Source organism: Sphaeramia orbicularis, chromosome 13, assembly GCF_902148855.1.
Source record: "Sphaeramia orbicularis chromosome 13, fSphaOr1.1, whole genome shotgun sequence".
NCBI classification, from domain to species: domain Eukaryota; kingdom Metazoa; phylum Chordata; class Actinopteri; order Kurtiformes; family Apogonidae; genus Sphaeramia; species Sphaeramia orbicularis.
In genome coordinates, this window is record NC_043969.1 from 8,106,624 (window position 1) to 8,128,859 (window position 22,236).

A 22,236-nucleotide genomic window follows, 5' to 3' on the forward strand; every position below is an offset into this window, starting at 1 on the left:
AACTAATAATTAGATACGTATGTGTGTATATGTATAGTGCAGATTATAATAAAACAATTAGTTATTTATTATTATTGATACTTCAGTATCTATTTCTACTGCTACTTTCTAATATGCAACTGCCGTTTTATACTTGTAAAATTATTGATTAATTATTGTTATTACTATTTTCTTTCCTTTTGTCTTGTAATATTTCTTTTATGCTTACATTTAGTGTTGTGCTGCTACTGGAACCTTGATTTCCTGAGGGATCAATGAAGTCTAATCTAATGTAATCTAAATGGAGCTCATCCATGTTTTGCCCCTGTCAAAAACCCAGTGGAAAACATCGGACCGCATTGGTAGTTCATTCAGCATAACTGGCTTCGTAGTTAAACTTGTTCTCTGTGTGTGTCTTTTAGCTCACCAGAACCGTGTGTCAGATATGGTGTTTTCCCTTGAGAGCGAGTGGGTGGTGAGCACTGGCCATGACAAGAGTGTGAGCTGGATGTGCACCCACAGTGGCAGCATGCTGGGAAGACACTACTTCACTGCTTGGGCTTCCTGCCTACAGTATCCTTCCGGCTTGTACTGTACCTATGTGTGAGAATCCCCCTAGTTCAGTGGTTAATAACGTACAGCCTGTTTGAACCCTGATGCCACACTCAGATACGATCACGAGACGCAGCATGCTTTTGTTGGAGATTACTCTGGACAGATCACGCTGCTGAAGCTGGAGAAGCAAACATACTCCACTATTACCACACTGAAGGGTCATGAAGGTAAGGAGACACACACACACACATCAGCTTTCATGTAAGTTACTAGACTACTCTGCTACCACTACTTTAAAGCTATACCGTATGATGTGGCATTTTTACACTTTTCTTTTGTCATCTTAAAATGCTCCTAATAAGTGTGTGTCAAACTAAAATGTAAAAGAAATCTGCCAGGTATTGAAACTCAAAAATGTTTAATTCTCATATATTTCTAATAAAAGTCTGACCAATCATTTTAGTCGGTCCGAATAAAATAATTGGCCGAACCTGGCTGAGCCTCCTGTCAGTCATCCATTATGGCCGGCCAGCATCCGATCCATTATCGCTGTCTCACATCCGATATGTGTACCTCTGAATCTGACACTTGACTCGCGCTGCTCCTCCTGTCACTGACCACAGTCTACTGTCTAGGATGTGTTTGGTTAGAACTGACATGCACATGTGGAAGGGATTAAACTGATTTATTAACAGAAACAACAACTGAGGTGCACAAACGGGAGTCTGATGAATGAAGGATGGAGATAAAAGTCCGGAAGTCAGCTGTACTGGACTGAACAGGTCTGCATAAAGCTCAGCTTTTATGACGGTGGGACTCATACAGGTACATGTATATGGTGTCACACAATGTAAGATGATGTAGGATGATAATTGTATGGACTATGAAACTTCAAATGTCCACGGAAAATTCGCGGAGGCCGCGCGTTCACAGTGCGCACGCCCATCCCCTGGGCACTGCAGTGAAGACACTGACCCAGTACTGCACAGACCAGGTCTACTGATGGAACAGGAGCCGCGGGCCCGCTGCAGGTGGATGACTCATTTGATTACTGAGGGAGGGGTCCGCGGACACGCCAAAACGGACCGGACCTCCGCCTCTGCTTCCTCCCCCATTTCCATCGCGTGTCAGATGAGAGGAGAGAGGAGGAGGAGCCTCAGAACTCAGGCAGAGGGAAGGGGGCGGGGCTTTGGAGGGAGGCGGGTTGTTCATGTTCAAACTTTTACTAAGTGCTGTGAGAAATGCCACATCGGTAGGTATAGCTTTAAATCAGAGTTACTAGAAAAAACAGCTCCTTCATCTGTTTCCTGGGGCCCTTTAGATGGAAATACAGAGATCATGTTAAACTCTGTTGTTAAAGTATTAGGGCATTGTACAGATGGGACTTCAATATACAGTTGTGATTCCACTGGGGCTCCTGTGTTCTTCAAATAATAATCTAAAATTGCAACAAAATGATCCTCGAGGACACTTCACAGCATGAAACAAACACTCCCCTGTCTTCTTCTTCCGGCTTTTATCACACATGAGCTCATCTGCTTGTTGAGTGCAGGGCATTGGATGACTCATCTGACCAGATGACAACCTCCAACACTTGAAAAAGCCTTTTTATACCATAGCTGTTGTTGGAAATAGGAAAGAAGTTTTTTTCATGTATGTTTTATATTGCTTTGATAAAGCATTGATAAAACACTGTTTTTGTCACATATCAGCACGCCTCATTAAAAATAAAGTTATAGTTTCCTCTTTGACACCGCCCCCTCTCCCTTTTAAGTGCAAATGTGCTCATGAGTGCACACATTAATTGGACTGATGATTATACAAATTAATTGACGTGGCGCTGAGTTCATGCTGTGCACAAACTGGAGTTGCATCAATGTAATCTGAGTCGTGATTGATCAAATTTGGAAAACAGGATGGAAAGGTCAGCCATCACTTTAGAGTCCCATCATTAATATTATACTTATAAACTTTTTTTTTTTTTTTACCTGCCACCTCTTCGAAAAATGACTATTTTTAAATATTTTTGCCATGTTGGTATCTTTAAATGTTTTCCACCCATTATCACCCTGCTGAGCAAATTTCAGTTTAATATTACTCACTCACTAAATTGTGAATTACAGGGCATTGTTTATGTGAACCTTTTTATTATCCAGCTATTATCATGGTATTACTGAACTGTAATGTGAAGTGCTACAATGACATTAACCTCAACCATCAGATGAACTCTGAGATTTAAGAAATCTGTATGAATAAGACCAAAAATATCAGTCACTACCACCTGACACAGTCTTAAATTTATCATGTGACTGGTCTGACTTTCCACACAAAGAAATCTATAAAAAGCTTCTCGCTATGTAAACCAGTCATTCCATAAATGAAAATGTGTAAAATCTTTCTGTGGACCATACAAGAACAAGAGATACTATTCATCTCTTCCCCCTACTTCAACAACATATTTTCTGTTTTAAAATAATGTCTCAGCACTAGGGCTGCAACTAATGACTGATTCGTTGGTCGACTAGATATTGACGCCCATAAGGATTAATTAACTAATCAGATTATGAACTACAAAAAAAAAACCTCTTGTTCTCATTTCTATTAATTGCAGCAAGAAAATACATTTTCTTTCCTTCAACAAGAACATTTGGTGCACAACAGTTAGAATGCATAACAAAGTCTGTTATGCAAATATTCAATTCAATATTGAACAAATATTGCAGCAGTAATAAAATAAACATTTTTTTCTTAAACAAAAGTGCATGACATCACTAATGGCCTGTTGAGTACCAAATTAGTCGTCAACTACTTTTGCCATCTACTATTCCTTTGACTAGTTGACTAGTTGTTGCAGCCCTACTCAACACAGTACATCTAAGATGTATTTTGCTTTAATGATATTTTGCCATATGTCAGGGACCCTGCAATGACATTAGAAAGTAGGCTGGCACAATATACAATATATGTACAAAGCACTGGATAAGATCACATAATCAAGCATTCATATCCTGACAACTTATACCCCCACCCCCATACCCATTCCACACCACATGCACACCATAAAACACACATATACATAAACAATCTAATCAGTATAACATATCAACATAAACTAAAAATCAGAATGATGGGATAAAAGATTAAATCGTTGTGTCTTATTATAAAAAAATCATTTTTAACATCGCTGATAAAAAGATTAAATTGCTGCTTCTGTGTCTGATTATAAAAAAAAACATTTTTAACATCGCTGGAAAGAATATGAAAGTCTATACATTTTCATACCATTGAGGAGCTTGAGTTGCATGTTCAGTACTGACGCACACTTCTAAGCAGTAAGGATAGGGCTGAAGAGGACCCACTTGTTGCTGCCTGTAGTTTTCCCAGCAGGCACTGGGTGGCACCAGTGGGTCACACTCTAATGCTGCATTACTCTTTATAACACATTCAACAAGCGATCACATGTGAATTGCCACCTTGTGCTGTCCCCTCCAGGCAGTATAGGAGCCCTGTGGTGGGATCCGGTCCAGAGGCTGCTGTTCTCTGGGGCCTCTGATCACAGTGTCATCATGTGGGACATCGGGGGCCGTAAAGGGCGAACGCTACTATTACAGGGACACCAGTAAGTTGTACAGCGTTGCACTCAAGTGAATATCTATTAACATACAGCTTCAAAGGCAAATCAGAGAAAAGGGCTCTGATGAAAAGGAGAGCCCTCATCCTTTTTTGCGTCTTGTCAGCCCATTGCTCTCATCTCCACCTCTCTTGTCAAAATCAGGTCTCAGTGGTGTCAGTAACAGCTATCCCCAGGCAACAGCCATGTTTTCATCTCCACTTCTCAGTCTTCATACATATTTCACCACTCTCCAACCCCTCTCCTCGACAGTTATAGGAGTCATCAACAAAACACATGCACACTGATGTGTGCCAGACCAAACCACTGTAGATCCTGTTGTACCACATTTATAGCCGGATTTACAGAGGCTTGTGTCTTAGATATCCAGGAAAATCAAACTTGTATTGCTCAGATAAGCTCTAAATCCCTTTTGACCCAGTCTTCATCTTCTCCAGTCTTTCCTTGTGACACTGCTCTTTCATTTCAGATTCACTTGCCCTGTAGCCTCTTATTGTCTAGACAAACACCTTGGATCTATGATTGCCAGATACTTCCCTAACTAGGAGCTAACTGTGTCTGTTGACTAATTGCTGGTGGAAAAGGGGTTTTTCAAAGCTTATTTTGCTGGTGTTTGCCCACAAGCAAACACAAACCCCGATTAGAGCTGTGAGATGGAACATTGAATTTACAGGTAAACTTGTCTTTCTGTTAATCTGCAGTGAGCGTGTCCAGGCCTTGCGTTACCTCCAGTTGACAAGGCAGTTGTTGTCATGCTCAGCTGACGGAGGCATCGCAGTGTGGAACATGGACACACAAAGAGAAGAGGTTTGCATTACTTTTATAGCTTCTGTAACAAATGTGAAGGTCTGACACAATATAAAATAGAGTTCACAATTTTGATCTTATTGATGTTTGCTGAAACCAAAAATTATAATTTTATCTGAAGAAGATATTTTTTTTCATTTAATAAATCTCATTATTATTGATCTTTGGTTTTTGCCTATTATTTTCATTCACTGCGATGTTATTTTATCTGTCTCTCCGCAGGCGCCTCAATGGTTAGACAGCGACTCATGTCAGAAGTGTGAGCAGCCTTTCTTCTGGAACATCAAGCAGATGTGGGACACCAAGACCTTGGGTCTCAGACAGGTATGAGGGTCTAAGCAGATCCGATCTCCATGCATCATCACTGATACTAAATTGAGTGTATTTCCTGCTTACAGCACCACTGCAGGAAGTGTGGCAAAGCTGTTTGTGGAAAATGCAGTTCAAAACGTTCCACGTTCCCACTCATGGGCTTCGAATTCCCTGTGCGAGTGTGTGATGCCTGTTTTGACACCATCAAAGAAGAAGAGTAAGTAAAAGGCAGTCTGTATAGATTTCTATAATTGTTTTGCTTCATGTTAGACCTGTTTACAGAACTGAACTGATAAAATGTTGCTTTCTTTGTGTCTGGTGCAGTCGGACACCGTTGGCCACGTTCCATGAGGGGAAACACAACATCGCTCACATGGACATGGACCCATCCAGAGGCCTGATGGTCACATGTGGAAGCGACCGTATTGTTAAGGTCAGGCACAATTCTTTGATGCCTGATAATTCATTTTATCAGTCAAACACATTTACATTGAGGGAAATTTGGAATACACTTACACTAAAGTAGCTATTCATTCTCAAAGAACTCCAGGTAGAATGGCTGATATAAAATAATTGATAATCTTTTAGTTAATATTCCTATCCAGATGCTGTTAAATGTCAGGCGTTATTGACACTGCCTGCTGATATAGATTTTGGCCTTATGAACCACTGTAAGTGTGTGTTTTGACTGTCTCTCATTTACTCATAATTAAAATGATTCAAAGAGATAAATTAGATGTGCATTTGCTTGCATGAAAGCAAAAATAAAAATAACAAGACAAACAATTTTTTTCAGACAAATCAAATTTTAAAATTGACTCAAATTCAAGGTTTGTCTTAATAAAATCACATCTGGCCCCTAATGTTGGCTGTTAGAATAGGTCAGAAAAACTATAAATACAGGAAAGTGAGACATTCCACACATGGTTGCAGTTCTTTTAGGGTTAAGAATCAAGAGTCCTTGTTCTTCAGGTACATGTAGTTCAAGAGTCCTCTCAGTGATCATGGTGTGTCTTTATTAAAGGCAGCTTTGCACCAGGCTCCTTCCCTCATTGTTATTGGCTGCTTGTCTCCACAGATCTGGGATATGACGCAGGTGGTTGGCTGTAGCTTAGCAACAGGCTTCTCTCCGCGCTGATTGGTCCAGCCCACTACATGGTCCCTGTTCTTGTGCTCCACCCACTCTTCCAGTGTCATGGAAACCCCTCTGTACAGTACACCTACCCGTCACGCCTGGGCTCTACGGCTACAACCAGGCCTGCTCTCTGTGAATGTTCAAGTGTGTGTATGTTGACAGTGAAGCCCTCTACATTCTTTTCACCTCTCATAACAAATTCTCCTTTAATTCCACTAAGCATCAGTCTTACATGTGTGTGACTGATGACTTTTTGCTCTGATTCAAAACAAAAATCTGAAGCACAATGACGTGTGTGTGTAAATGTGTGCATGTATTGTAATTATTTCTCCAATGGGAGGAATGGTATTGATATTAGTGTTTACATTCTATATTTCTGATGCTTCTTTTGACAAAGGTCATTTTTAATACCCTTGCACAGTAAAGATAGCTTTCAAAGAAATCGCTGACCCTTCCTGTACAAACATACACTAGCCTGCTTATTAATGTGGCCCACTAACTGCATAGTACTCAGTCACTGTAACATGTAAAAATCCCCATCATCTGTATATATTCCCCCAGCATTTAAGGTAGATAGTGGCTTGAAATTACTTTCTCTCTACCCCCCCCACACCTCTCTGTCTTTGTAATTTCTTTTTCACTAGTTGGCCTTAAATCACTCTCAGGAGGTTTTACATTTCACTTTTCGGGGCTCTTCATATCAGACGTGACCATTGCTAATGTGTAAACGCTTAGGTAATCCATTCGAGAAGTCTCTTTCTCGAAAGATGAAGGAAATCTTTCTTTCCACTTGAAATCGCTGCCGTAAAAGTCTAATCCAGTTGTCAGGTGTGAGGCATCCTGGGAGCAGACTGCAGCCTACTAGAGAGGCACCAGTCAGAATACCCTTAAAAGTTTTATTAGGTGTGATCAAACTTGTGCTAACTACTTTTCATCTCTAATTAAAGAACATTTAGATCACAACTTTTCCTCTAATGCAGAATTGGATTTCCTCTTCCCACAGAGGCACTTAGGTACTGGACAGGTACTCAAAATAAAATGTAGCACTAAATACTGGCATGCTGTAGTCATTCCTGGCTAAATTGCAGGTCAGATCAGGGCAGCAAGTGTTCCTTCAAAAGCCTTAAAGAGAGAAGGCCACACAAACACAAAGCCTTCTTAATAGTTTGTCGGTGCTTACGACTGTTTGCTCATGCTCTTTCACTCACTCATGCACTCACCTTGCAAAGCTCTGGATGTCTGTGTTCTTTTCATTCTGTCCATTTTGAAATTCCTTTCTTCTTCCCCCTCACATCCAGTATTTCTCATCGTGCTCTCACCACTGCGCTGAATTGCACAACTCATGGTTTTGTCTTTGACTTAAACAGCATTTTTGTAAGCTTTGATCTGGGAGAGACGATAGCTGGATTTGATGTAGCGTCCTTGTATATAGTGGCTAATATCTTCTAATGTTAGACTAACGCTTGCCTTATTGTAAGGGGAATAATGAGCATTATAATGTTGGAATTCCTAATTTCAAAATGTAGTCACATTCCAGTTTTTTGATCATGTAGTGTATATTTATATTTGTAGTAAAGTATTTATCTATTATCACTGTAAATGGTTGTTTCTTACTTTCCTTTGTGCTCATCTTGTAGACTTTTTTTTTTTTCTTTTGTCGGTCAAACTAGAAAATTAAGTGACTCTTCTGTGAGGCACATGCAAACTCTGTTCTGAACTTTCAGAGTCACATCATACAGTTACCACATACATAAGGTTTTTTTTTTTGTTGTTGTTGCTTATCCATGAAATTACTTACGTAGTGTTGGTCTCCCTATGGCCACATTGTTTCTAATCATCAAGACGTTACTACATGATTATAAAATAATATAATATTTGGGGTTGGGATGAAGGTTGATACTGATTGAAACTGTTGGTCTATAATTTTTGCATAATATGTTTTGCGTTGTTTTTCCCCCTCACATTTTTGGATCCTGATGATAAGGATTCTTCTGACCAAGTTGACATTTCTGCTTTCCACTGGTCAGATGAAGACCTGGGAAATGACATGCCTTAAGCTGTTACAGATAACTGATCCAAAAATGTGCAATATGTGCTAATTAACCAACATGAGCACATCTTTTTGCAAACTTGAGTGAACCACAAAACATAACATAACATTGATTAAATAATCACAGTTCTAGTGCAGCACATAAACTAAACATTTCATAAATAGTCTCACTGGCTACCCCTCAGCAGTTTCCAAACATCTGTTGCTCAGCAGTCTGAAGTTTGCATAGGAGCCGCAGCGGCGTCTGCTCCGCCCTTTTATCAGTTGCTGCTGCTGTCTCATTGGAGACACCTGTAGCCTTTCAGCAGTGTGCAGGATGACACAGCGCACAGCTGAGCCGAATGTGGTCCTTATTGAACTGATCTGTGCTGTGGCCTCTAAATCTCACACTTTTTTTCCTTTTCTTCATGTTTTTCCCACAATGAATTAAAACCAATTTGACTTTACATTACACCTGTAAAACTGAACTTCTCATATACCTACAGTAGCATTCATTTTTGCCCATCTATAAAAAGAATGTCATTTCTTTTCTAAGGTTTTATTGCTACTCGAATCATTAAAATATTGGTTGTTTCAAGTCAAAAAGTTAAAGTAGATTAAGTCCAAGATGTAATGAAAGCTTTGAATATTTTGCAAATACTGTTGCATTATTACTGTTCAAACAGAAGAAAACACTGTTGTATTTTTTTTGTCTTCAGTCAATACTGACATTCAGTCTAACCCTAAGTGTTATAAAACCTTATGTCACAGGGATTTACAGGGTTATTTACAATGCTACCGTACAATCAGGAGTCAGCTCTCCTCTCCTACTTCAGTTAACAGGATACTAACAGTCATTACTTCTCATCAAGTCATTGAACCAGATTGTACATGGTGATAAAAGGCCTTCTGCCCAAACACAGACTCTGGAGGCTTAATTCCTCAACAGATGGACAAGATGCTTAAGGTATGATTGATGGCAGGATTTGCTGTTTGCTAATGAAACAGATCATCAGATTGCCAGACTGTGGCAGGAAGGAAGGAGGGTTTGTTGGGTTGTAAATGGTTTATTTCCTTTGTATGCAACAGATTGTGTAACAGGTATAGGAGTCTTCTTTTTTTTTTGTAGCTCATCAGAACGGACGATTTTCATGTTGGATGAGAGCTCATGTCATGAATTTTCAGATAATTCATTTTTCACAACAGTGCATCCCATACAAACAAACTCTGTAAATTGACTTTTTCTCTTCTGCTTGTAAAAGACCGGTTGGTGTTCCAACATAATGTCCATGTATATCTCAATTGTATTTTTAAATACTTTTGTTGATGATACAGTACTGACTACTCTCCCTGTGTCCCTAAAAAGATCACAGAGAGATAAGAACCAATGCTTAATAAAGATATTCGGACATGTTTTGAGTATTTATTGATTTATTTTTTAATCAAGAATTAAATAGAAAATAAAATCAATAGCGTACTTAAGCACAATATGCATTTTGGTTTTATTAAAGCATGCATTTACATGACAAGCCAAAGTCACCATCAGTAAAAAGCCTTAAAGGTGCTGGGCAGACATTACTAAGTCATAAATCCTCAGATTTTATTGCACATGTCAAGTGATGCTGCTCTGTGCTGTGTTTAAGGCACACGGCTCATAGAGAGAACACTTCATCTCCAGCCTGAGTTCAACCTCTAGATGCACTACAACACAGCAAATACACTGAAGAGTTACCATCACAGCAGTTAGAAACATCTCACAACTTGTGGTTATCAAGACGCAAAAGTGAGATTGAACTCATAACTGGTAGGATGCGAGTGACTTTGGTCATATCAGATTCCCATCTGATTGACAACTTTATTAAAGTCACAGTAAGAGACTGCAGTTCATGAAGGTGCTCTGTCCATCAGCGACATCCTTCAGAAACAGCATCACCCTCAAACACTGAATAACACTTCAATCCATATATGTGGTAATGCTTATGAAGTACAGTCTGTTATCATATAGTTACAAAACATTACAAATTTTGATAATCAGTCACTAACAGACAAGGTTAGCGTGACGCTGATAGACTGGGTTTCCACTCGTCACTTTTTCCACATTTCAACAACTTTCTGAACCATTCTGGAGCTCAGCCTCTGTCATTATGAAGTCGGTGGTGTTAGTGTTGGCGATGCACTGCTGCCCAGGTCCTGCTGTTTCAGTGTGGCTGAAACGTCTTGGCCAAGTCCTCCAGCAGAGACATTAACTTCTGCTCCTCCAGGGCAGAGCTGTGGGTCCAGGCGAGTGGCAGGTGGGTGGACACCATCTTCCGGTCTGCAAACAAACAATCAGGTTTTCACTTGCAGGGCACACTTGCATCACCTTTCTTTTTACTCCCAAATCCCTTGTCTGCTCCTGATGTTAAAGAAGTATTGATTTTTGCAAGATATCATGGGAAATTCAGTGTCAGAGTGCTAACTATAGCTCATATAACTCGTCTTCTGAAGGCAATAAAGCGACTGGATGAAGAAATGCAAACATGGGAGTTCTTTTCAACTTTGTCCCCGTGTGATACCTTAGAATAATAATAATTTTAAAAAATTCCATTTCCATATAAACTAGCTAAATAGCAGTTTATATATATATCTCTATATATCTCTATATGGTACCTCTTCATTTTTTAAATATAATTCCTTCTTATTGTATTTGATGAAGCATGTAGTGCAGTTGTCACAGGTAGAATTTGAAGAAATATAATATAATATAATATAATATAATATAATATAATATAATATAATATAATATAATATAATATAATACAATACAATATAATAGACCTGTAATAGTAACTGACATCAGATTGAAAAATATATCACAAAAGAAGCATTTTTCAGAAATTCATGCCATAAGCTGTAATAATAATGATCAGGTTAATAAAGAAAAAAAAACAACTATTGGAAAGGATAAAATATGAAATAGATAAAAATAAGTTAAAATTAAGTAAAGTAAAATACAAGTAATATTGGGTTTGGTTAATGTTTTTCTTCTCTGATAGAGGTATTGGTTTTATTTACTATAAAGCAATGTCTTTATCAGAGGAAAACAATGTAATCATTACAATAAAATCAATTTAGAGTAGTTGAACTAGACTGTTGAAATGTGCAGGTGGAGGGAAAAAAAAAAAAAAATATATATATATGTATATATATATATATATATATATATATATATATATATATATATATATATATATATATATATATATATATAAGGCTAAATGAACAGTGAACAGTTTCTAATTCCATGCGGTCTCTGTGTAATTTGCCAGTGTTGAATCATGATTTCAGTAAATACTGCAGTGTTGACTCTGGCACCTGCAGCAGTCAGGTGTTGACAAGAGATAAAGTGATGGAATAAAGCCAAACAGGCAGCTTGACGGGCATGTAGGGAAACACGTCACATGAGTCAGTATTTGCACATTTATCCTTCAACCAAAATCCAAACACACCAAACAAACAGTAAGGTCACTTTGTATCAGTGGGAGTAAATGATAAAGCAGAGGCTGAAGCTGAGGGCAGAAGTGGAGGAGCAAAGATTACAATTTGACTTAAAAATTGTAAAATGATATTTTAAAGGCTTATGCATCATGTTGAAATGTCTCTTGAAAGATTATCTTGTTTTTTTTGGCTATAGCTTTTAAACCACTTCAACTCTGCTTAAACATGTCAGATGTTCAATAATTATCAGGATTTTAACCCTTTAAATGCTCGTGTGAATGTGTGATGGCACTTGTTTGATTAAGAAAAAAAAACAACACAAAATATGAGTTACTTTCTATATAATACATGGTGGAGGGACGTGGTATTGATAAAGATTATCAGTAACTCTGAGTTCATTGCATTAGTATTTTTTTCAGTATTGGAGTGTCATTTTTTAATCACATTTTTAAATCTCACATAAAAAACTAACACAATGATATCAATGTTGTTACTTTTTGATTGACTTTAAAATTTAGTTGCTAGATTTGTTTTTGCTCAACACCTCACACTTTGTGCAGCACATTATGCTTCCATCTGGAATGAAATGTGCTAAATAAAGTTTTGCTTGCTTGCAATAGTGATAATAATAACAGTAGTAAAAAAGATCAAATTCTGTGATGTATATCATGTCTAAACTAATCACCTAAACTTTTCCCACTATTTGCAGCCAAAAGACAAACTGAAATATTATTTTTTTTTAGCAGCACTCAAATACTCTATATATTTAAAGCAGTGAAGTGGGGAGAAATCAGAACAGACCTGGAGAAATAATGGTTTAAAGTTAAAAATGATGGGTAAATATAGTCTGTTGAAGTGACTTTTAGGCTGCTACCTCCCTTTGCAACACCACTGGGGTCATTGTGTTTGCATACACCACTATGGGTTTGTGTGTGTCCTCATAGAAGCACTGTACTCTCTGGCAGTATCTGGCACCAAAAGCAGCCCACTCCAGCTGCAGTGGACACTGGCCAAACCTTCAGACAGATACACACACACACACACACACACACACACACACACACACACACACACACACATACACCATACCCCCAATCTGACCCACCGCTGACAAACACAGAATTATTCTCTGCTTCACTTCCTTTATCTATTCTGACTTATACTTTTCCAAGCAGCTGTTTTCTGATTTGTACTAACTGAGGTATGCAATTCCTGATAGAAAATGTTACATCAAGTATTAATTAAACTGATTTTGTTGACTAAAGTGAGATTAAATGAATGTGAGTGGGATACCCTGATAGAAGTGTCCACTGGGGTTTGTGGTTGCGGCCTCAGAGATAGCCAGCCACACCACAGTGTCAGCCCCCTGCTCCGGGGTCCGCAGACTCTCCTTCATAGAGCGATGGAAGTCTGGCATGGCGTTGGCCACAGCTGCAACAGACACACAAACAGAGGATCAATGGAAGCTGTAAGGTGACATTATTCCCTCAGACCGGTGGTTCCAAAACCTTTTCTACTCAATACCCAGAAGATAAAGTCATATCTACTTGTGACCTTAAATTTCATCATGAATTTGCCATAATGTCTATATATTTTATAGACTTTTCCATAATCAAAACAATGCTGAATAAATGCTGGACTGTTGGAAAATCGCTTCCAACACACACGGCAGCAACACATTATCACCAACTAACAAACACAAATAAATGTACATGGTAATTTTCTCAGCATATAAGCATTAACATGTGACTAACCTCCTGTTAAAATGCCTTGTTAAAGTGTCTGATAGGCTTTTTATGTAATTCTCAGTTTGTTACATATTTTACCTTTCATGTAACTTTCATTTCGTTTCCAAAATGTTGGGTGGTTTTGTACTATTTTTATGTTTTATCTGATTTTTGTTTCACTGTACCTACTACATCTTTGTTATTTTCACCTGTTTTGCCTTTTCTTGTCTTGTTTATGTATTTGTATATTGATAGATCATTTATGGCATGCTATGTCTTTTAGATTGTTTTTGTCTTTTTATGTCTGTTGAGTCTTTTTTCTTTTTTTGTCTTATTGTATCTTTCACACCTGAGGCCTCTCCTCTTCATCTCATATGGCCTTATAAAAACAACTGACATATCCTATTACTGTTATGCATTTTACTGAGCCAATTCACTGTCCAATAAAAGCCCATTCTGTGTGCAGACTTGTTTGGGAAAAACAGCCTTTGACCATACCGACTTCATGACAAAATTGCATCAAAAAATGATTCCACAGTTCATCCCTGTGTACTAGCTGTACCTGGAGTGTCAACCCAGCCAGGATGCATGACAGAGAAGTGGATGTTAGTGTGCGTCTTGGCCAGCTGCTCTGTCATTACCACCTGCTGCCTCTGGAACACACAACCCACACATACAAACACGGCGTAGAAAAATAAATGTGTTGTATAGTGAGGATGTCTGAATGGTTAAGCAGGTGAAGCTCAGTCAAACGTCAAAAAATGCCTGTTTTCACTTCATACCTTGTGCTGGGCATACACCATGGTACCATCATATCTGCCGCCTCTGTCTGACTGAAGGTTTCCTGTCCTCAGCTTCTGCACCAACATCCCCCCTGATGACACTGTGATCTGAACATAGAGGGACACGGAGCTTTAGTGCACTTACTCGGGTTCTTTTCACATTTGATAAACAGCTCTGGAAAAATTCACTATATTGGGCTTTTTTTTTTTTTTTTTTTTTTTTTTACAATATTCCAAATAAAAACATTCTCATTTAGGCCATTTATTTGCAGAAAATAACACTTCTATTGTTTGTATATGTAAAATTTCTCTGTTTTTCTGTACATATAGTTTTTGCATAGATGTATATGTGGTTTTTGATGAAGATCACACCAAATATGCATATATTCTCCTTTTCTACAAATTCAAACTCCACCATCCCTCTAAGTTTATAATCTGTAATGTAATGTAATCTGACTCTAACTGGACACTCCCCTTCCCTCTCTGCTGACATGGTACAATATTATACCATGTTATACATCCAATCCAATCCAATCCAATCCAATCCAACTTTATTTGTAAAGCGCTTTAAAAGAACCGCAGTGGACCAAAGTGCTGTATAGAAGAATAAGTAAAACCAAAATAAAAGAATAAAATACAAGAATAGATTAAAAAACATAAAAAGTTGTAAAATTTAAAAACCATTCCATAGTCTAGGAGCTGCTGCAGCAAAGGCACGGTCATCCCAGTATATATTCAGTTACCTAACCCATCTCTGCTGATACCCTGTTAGTCAGTCAGTTTGTGGATTCATAGGATTTGTTGTAGATTTTTAAAAATGTTTTTCATGTTTCAGGTCTTATCTAAAAGGAGCTGGTTATTTATTTCCTGGTGACCCTGATGAAGGCCACAGGCTGAAGCGTGTTGGTGTAACTTTAGATCTAATAAAGATGTTCCACATGACAAATGCTGCTGGACTCTTTGACCTTCTCCATGCATCTTGGAAGTACGTGAAGTTGTGCCAAAAGCTTCTACATTGATTTACAGAAAATAACTATTCAGAATAATAAAAGTTTTTTTCACTCCTTCAATAATGCAAAGAAAAAAAGTTCATATTCATTTGAGGGAACACAATGATGCACTATTGTGTAGAATAAACCTGGTTTTCAATTCCTGCTTTTATGTTTCTTAGTATGAGCTCCACCAGTCTTTCACATTGCTGGTTTGGTGCTTTGTGCTTCTCCCAGAACACAAACACACAGAATTTCAGCTATGCTTGATGGATTGTCCACCATCTATGTTCCTGAGCTGTATTTGGATGTTGATACTTTTGCTCCATTAAGTTTGACAGCAGTAGTTTCTGTGCAGAAAAACAGCATTTTTTAGAATACAGTCTCTGTATGTCTGAAGCAATAATATCCAGGACATTGTTTAGAACATGTAACCCCTTGGGAACAATTAAATACCAACAACCCAGTTGGCTGAACCCAATGACCTCTGTGATTATATTAGTCTATAATACAACCACATCCCACAGTAGAAACCCATTCGTCTGTGTCAGCGTCTCTGAGACTCACCACTCTGGGATCTGCACTCTTCTCCAGCAGGGGGATGAGACTCTTGGTGAGAATGTAAACCCCTGGTGGCCAAAAAAGAAAGAAGAAAATCTTTAATAACCATCCCCACCGTCACCGCTGACTCCGTCTTTATTTCACACTTCAGCCCACATTTTCACTCACCAAGAACATTGGTGGCAAAACCCTTCTCGAGCCCCTCAGCATTCACATCCCTCTGACTCATGATGGAGCCTGCGTTATTGATCTACACAGATCACAATACAAGATTTATTGCACCTAAAAGTGAATTTAAGTAATTAACATTAGATGAGTTGGGAGACGACATTTCAACATTATTTTTGGTGCTAAACTAAAGAAGAATGAGGTGGATGTTGAGGTAGAAGGTCTCCAAAATGTCTCTCACCAGTACATTGAGTGCCTTATATTTCCTCTTGAAGGCCTCTGCAAACTCCCAGACCTTCTTGGTCTCAGAGAGGTCCAGGATGTGGACATAGATCTCCTGCAACAACATGGGTCATTTACAAGTGAATTACTCATAGCAAGTTATTGCCACATCTCCATAGTCAGTTTGAAGGTTATCTTCTCATCTTTTAGAAATGAGTCATACTGAACTTTATTTCCCGACTCCTTGACAATATCAGCCCTCGCTTCCTCAGCCTTGTCCTTGTTCCTGCACACCATGTGGATCGTTCCACCTGTGGAAAGTTAAAGAACTTAATGCAAATTCAAGGGAAGGATGACTGTTAAAGCAGATGTGTGTTTGAGTAGATTGAAAGAAGCCGTTTAATATTCTGAGCAATGACTTAAAAATGCAGAAATTTTAAAATAATAATAACCTAGAGCTTGTTAATAAAAATGTATGCTATAATGACTGTTATGACCGTATTTGAGTATGTTTTGATTGGTAATGTACACTATATTGATGTTTATAAAACTATATGGACAAAAATATTGGGACACATCGTGGCTACAACTCATAAGATATTCCCTTCATGCTGATTTGAGATACAACAATCAACATTTCCTTAAAGTTTAATGGGAGATTTTTCTTCCCAAGTGAGATGTGAAGAGAGTAGATGATTAGTTGTGGAAGAAAATTATAATTTACAGTCAGAGCACAAACAATATTTTAGAAATTTAGAGATAGAACATTTAAAATTAAAATCATGAATTAAAAAAAAAAAAAAAATCAGCGTTGAGAGAAATTAAGTAAAAACCATCTCTGAGACATTTTGGAAGCAAAGATAACAATTTGAACAAAACTAACCAATGCAATGCAATGATATTTATCACAACATAAAACTATATTATGACATTTGCCAATATTGTTTTGTAGCCAAGACCCCTGTTAGAAAACAAACACCTGAATTCAACAGGTCCACATACTTTTGTCCATATAGTGTATTTTTACGTCTTCAACTTGCTTCATTTTCACATGTGGAATCTGAATATATGGCCATGGTTGCAGTATATTATTTTTGTGAATGTGTTCATACACTGAAATAAGCAAAATCAACTGAGTCTATATCTGTATAGTTGTGTAAATCTTCAGGATTTTACAGGATAGCTTTCATTATAGATAATAACAAGAGCCATCAGAGGACTGAATATCCCTGCATCCCCTGGATGATAAATAAGTTGTATGTATTACAGATGTTATCAGAGTTTCACTGGTCTCAGAAGACTTGAATAGTTGCATATAATGCCACCTTACATCAGTCAATAACATGCAATAGAGATTAGCAAAAGGCAGCATTTCAGCATATAAAGGATCAACCCGAGCAAAGCTGAAAGGTTCCTCAAGAATCTAGTGTTCTTTTATTTACACTTTAAGTAAATAAAAGAACAATGAGAACTGAAATGTGTTGGATATAACACCTAAGCTGGTGTTGAAGATGTGATGAGCAATGATTAATGATAATAGTGACAATAATGAAATAACTCTACCATTACATAAATATCTGTAGGTTCAGTAGTAGGAGCCCCACCTCTCTTAGCAATGGCCATGGCGGTGGCTTTCCCAATGCCACTGTTGGCCCCTGTTATCATGAAGGAGCGTCCAGCCACAGATACCTCCAGGTCCTTCTCCACAAACCGCTTGGAGGCTGAGAGAAAGGCAGTCCTACGGGGCAGGTTCATTGAATGCTTTAGAAATATTATAAGTAAATCAATACTTTTCTGTGAAACCGTAGGTTTTTGTTCCTGGAATTATGCATCAAAATGTTTCTGACTCATTGATGATCAGTGAAAGCAGGTTAGGCATCTACTCTACTGGATATACAACATTAGATGGGACAGTGTCAGTGTCTGAGGTCATCCTGCTTACAGTATGTCACCTCACAGCTTTACTGTACAGATACAATGAAGGAGACAGCGTGCCTGGCATCGTCTCTGATGGATAAGGACGGGTTATTCGGGACTACCGTCACTGACAACAGGATCGGTATGTGTGTGTTTGTGTGTGGCACTTCAATTCTACCCATTGTCTTGGATTCCATTGTTGAGGGCGGCTGAAGAAAGGGGGGGATAAAGAGGCAGGGAGGGGGTAAAACTGAGGTTAAATGCCGGCTCTGTTCAATGGTGTCATGCAGAGAACTATTAGTGCAGGGTCAGAGTGGGTTGCCGGCCTGTTCTCTGGGAGAAAAGATAACACAGAACAAAGGGGAGAAGGGAAACAATCACAAAAGCACCTCTTCACATAGCTTGGTTTGCTGTATTCTAATGAGAAAAGGCGACTTTGGGCAGATCAGATATAGGACTGATATGGCGTTTAGAGCCCTGTTGTGCTCACACAGATGACCCACAGTGATCCACAGCTAAAGCTGAGTCACTGTGGACTGATTTATAAATCAGAAATACTGTGCTGTAACTGTCACTAATGGACTAACAAGCAAGAGCTACATGACTTAAAACCTCCTGTTAGTTCAGTTAAATTCAAATGCACATCAAAATCCAGGCAGAGTGCACTGAATAATAAATGATAAAACCTTAAAAAACAGCCCTCATGTAACCCGACCTAGTGTCACCTCATGTAACCTTACACATCTACAACAAAAACAAAGGTTAATTTCTCTTTTCTCAGCTTTGTGGTAAATGATTTGGTTCATTACACATAAAAAGTAGAAAAACAGCCACATCCCAACTTCCTGAAGCTGTCACGTCTTAATAAATGCAATTATTAGTCGATCAGTCTGCCAACTAGTGATAACCTTTGAAGCAAAATGTCACAGTCTGCAAGTTCTCAGATGTGACAAGAAACTTATATAAAATATCTCTCAGATGCGTATCAGTTAATTGCCCAAATGATTCAAATATTGATCAATAATGAAAAAAGTTAGCAACAGCCTCACATCTTTAAATGTCTTCTCCTACTTATATTTATTATTTACAGTTAAAAATAAATAAAATTAGAGGATGAGAAGAACCAGAAACAGTGTTTGGCATTTCTGCTTTGGAAATTCTTATAATGAATCAATTACCAAAAGAACACAGCTGATTTTTTAAAAATGATTTAATGACTGAAAGATAGACCATGATGATAATGTTCATCAGAAAGATTTCAGTCTTAAAGTCTGCATAGAAGATCTATTTCAATTCAGATGATGTAAAAATATAAATGCATAAAAAGAGGTTGATGAGTAGAATTAATTTGAACTTATTTTGTACTAAAATTTTTTACCATCAGTGTTTTTTATTATTTGTACCCGATTTCTTTCTTTCTTTCTTTCTTTCTTTCTTTCTTTCTTTCTTTCTTTCTTTCTTTCTATCTATCTATCTATCTATCTATCTATCTATCTATCTATCTATCTATCTATCTATCTATCTATCTATCTATCTATCTATCTATCTATGCGTGAATATTCTGTATTATAAAATTAACTCTTCTCCAAAATAGTCATGCCTGACTCACAAGGTAGCCTTAGAGAGTTCATCACTCCACACTTCCCTTAGTTCTTCCATTCACTTTTCTTTACTCCACCTGTGTTCTAGTGATGAACCTTCTAGTCTTTCTGATCGTCCTTTTTGGCCCAGTACAGCCCACTTCTACACACAGTGACAGAGGGACTCCTGGCTCCCAGCAGTAGTATCTGAACACATGCAGTACAGATGAACACATCTTACCTGGTGAACTCGGTCAGTCCCTTCAGGAACCAGGCGGAGTTGCGGTACAGAGACATGGTGCTGCTGTGGAAGTCTCTGGCTGCGCTGCGCTCTTTCCTCCGCTTTTACTCTGCACCAGAAAACCACGTGTGGCTGAATTAACATCAGCGGGAGTCAAGTGCAGCGCCCTCCCAGACACAGGGGGCAGGCATTAGATGAGTTTACTGCCTTATTTAACTGGGATGCAGCGGATCAGAGTGGGGTTTGATGGTTTTTCACTTTTCATCGGTCAGTGTGCTATCCACACTATGCCACAGGAACTTTCTACGCTTGGGGGGGCGTATTGTAAAAGTAAAATTAGAATGCATAAAGCAAAATAATTCAAAGCATAAATTACTGAACTCCTGTTTCTCATCGTGGATTCATCTTCAATTTACTGCCATTAGTTTTCACTTTCTTGATCATTAATGCAAAAATATTAATGCGCAAAAACTTCATGCATTAGTTGAAATGCCACCAAAAATCTGCATTTCAGATATTTGATCAGCCTCCTTATTCTAATATTATTCAAACTGACAATCAGGAATAATCTACAGATGGATCTATCTATCTATCTATCTATCTATCTATCTATCTATCTATCTATCTATCTATCTATCTATCTATCTATCTATCTATCTATCTATCTATCTATCTATCTATCTATCTATCTATCTATGTTTGTTTTCTTTACACTTGTCTTGTCCAGTATCATAACAGCAGAATGGTAGTATGGCTATTTTTTGGTGCTGAACAAATTTTGCCAAAGGAAACTTCATAAAGTTTATGAGGCTCCCCTTGATATTCTGCCATCTTTATTTTGAGTTTCGTTGAACCACATTTCTATGCCAGACCTGACATGAAGGAACAGGAGGAAGGAGAAGAAAGGGGGAGAAGAGAAGGAAAGCGTAAAGAGGGGAGAAAAAGGAAGAAGAAGATGGCGAAGACCCTCACAAGAGAATATCAACAATACAAACAATAACAACCATGGTGATAGATGTAATGGTAACAATAACTAGAACCAGGAGTGAGTAAACTGGGCAAAAGAGAAAAAAAAATGTAATGTTTAATGCAATATTTTTAAATAAAGCCCTGAATTGAAGCTTAAAGTCCACACTTCAATCACATCTCAACTGTTTCTTATCAGATCTACTGTGGTGGCGTACAGAGGCAAAACTACAATATTTCATGGACTCATGGACCTGACTGTGTATTATGGGAGTATTGACCTGTACACTTTGTCTGCCACCACTTTCTCAGATTATTAGGTCTTTACAACACGTGACACTCATGAGTCATGCATTAGTTAACCCTTTCATGCATAGTGGTCACTACAGTGGACAGTTACTCTACAGCTTTACTCTTGTATATTCATGGGTTTTGTTGTTTTAGTTCCATATCAACCAACACAGTGGACACTTATGCATCATCTCATAAACTGCAATTCATACCATTATTGTAACTTTGCTGTTCTTGATTGGTTCTTGAGTGGAAATCAATTGTCAGTATTTATTTTTTGCATATTATCTCCATGAAGTGAGTAATAACTAGTATTAGAATATGTTAAAATGTGAGAAAAAATCAGATTAGCTGCATTAAACATGATTTCATTTCACTGTTTTCATTTCACTTTATGATATTGGGTTTTAAATACATGTTTCTTTGCTTCAAGAATAAAATTCATGGTGTAGCTGAGTGGACATTTTTGTAACTCCATGAAAAACAGGTTGATTTAAAAAAAAAAAAAAAAAAAAAAAAATTCAATCACATTGTTTTTTTTTCATGCCTAAAGAGGAATAAAAACACTCAGGAAAAAAAAAAAAAATCTTGATTAAGGTTCTCATAATTCATGCATGAAAGGGTTAATGTTGTTTTCCATCTTTATGACTAGGTGTGGAGGGACGTGGACAAAACTTACACCTCTGTTAACAAGACATCTGATTTTACTTAAATGGAAATCTCCAATTCCTCCATCTCATGTTCTTTGGATCAAATCCATCTTGAACTGCATACATCTAGAGAAGATATGATATACACTTCAGGGCTTCAAGACCAAATTTCATATAATGTGGACTCCTTTCATATACTAGAGATCTATATTTCCCC

At 37.9% G+C, this 22,236-nt stretch overlaps 2 protein-coding genes across 2 annotated transcripts in view; one reads left to right on the forward strand and one right to left on the reverse strand.

The window, feature by feature from the left end:
- Positions 1–8,009, forward strand: part of wdfy1 (WD repeat and FYVE domain containing 1) — a 20,660-nt gene extending 12,651 nt beyond the window's left edge. The window contains exons 5-12 of the mRNA XM_030153059.1: positions 402–552; positions 649–761; positions 4,027–4,153; positions 4,867–4,972; positions 5,195–5,296; positions 5,371–5,501; positions 5,609–5,717; positions 6,363–8,009. Coding sequence (XP_030008919.1) covers positions 402–552; positions 649–761; positions 4,027–4,153; positions 4,867–4,972; positions 5,195–5,296; positions 5,371–5,501; positions 5,609–5,717; positions 6,363–6,422 — 899 coding nt within the window. The 3' untranslated portion in view covers positions 6,423–8,009. The remainder of the gene's footprint in view (positions 1–401; positions 553–648; positions 762–4,026; positions 4,154–4,866; positions 4,973–5,194; positions 5,297–5,370; positions 5,502–5,608; positions 5,718–6,362) is intronic.
- Positions 8,010–9,151: 1,142 nt separating this feature from the next.
- Positions 9,152–20,221, reverse strand: dhrs12la (dehydrogenase/reductase 12-like a). The gene is made up of 10 exons (XM_030153061.1): positions 20,113–20,221; positions 17,979–18,112; positions 16,603–16,685; positions 16,394–16,489; positions 16,153–16,234; positions 15,991–16,052; positions 14,435–14,542; positions 14,215–14,305; positions 13,219–13,356; positions 9,152–10,762 (listed from the first exon to the last, which is right to left on the reverse strand). The coding sequence occupies exons 1-10, from the start codon at positions 20,166–20,168 to the stop codon at positions 10,647–10,649; spliced, it is 966 nt and encodes a 321-aa protein (XP_030008921.1). The 5' UTR covers positions 20,169–20,221; the 3' UTR covers positions 9,152–10,646.
- Between the last annotated feature and the right edge of the window lie 2,015 nt (positions 20,222–22,236).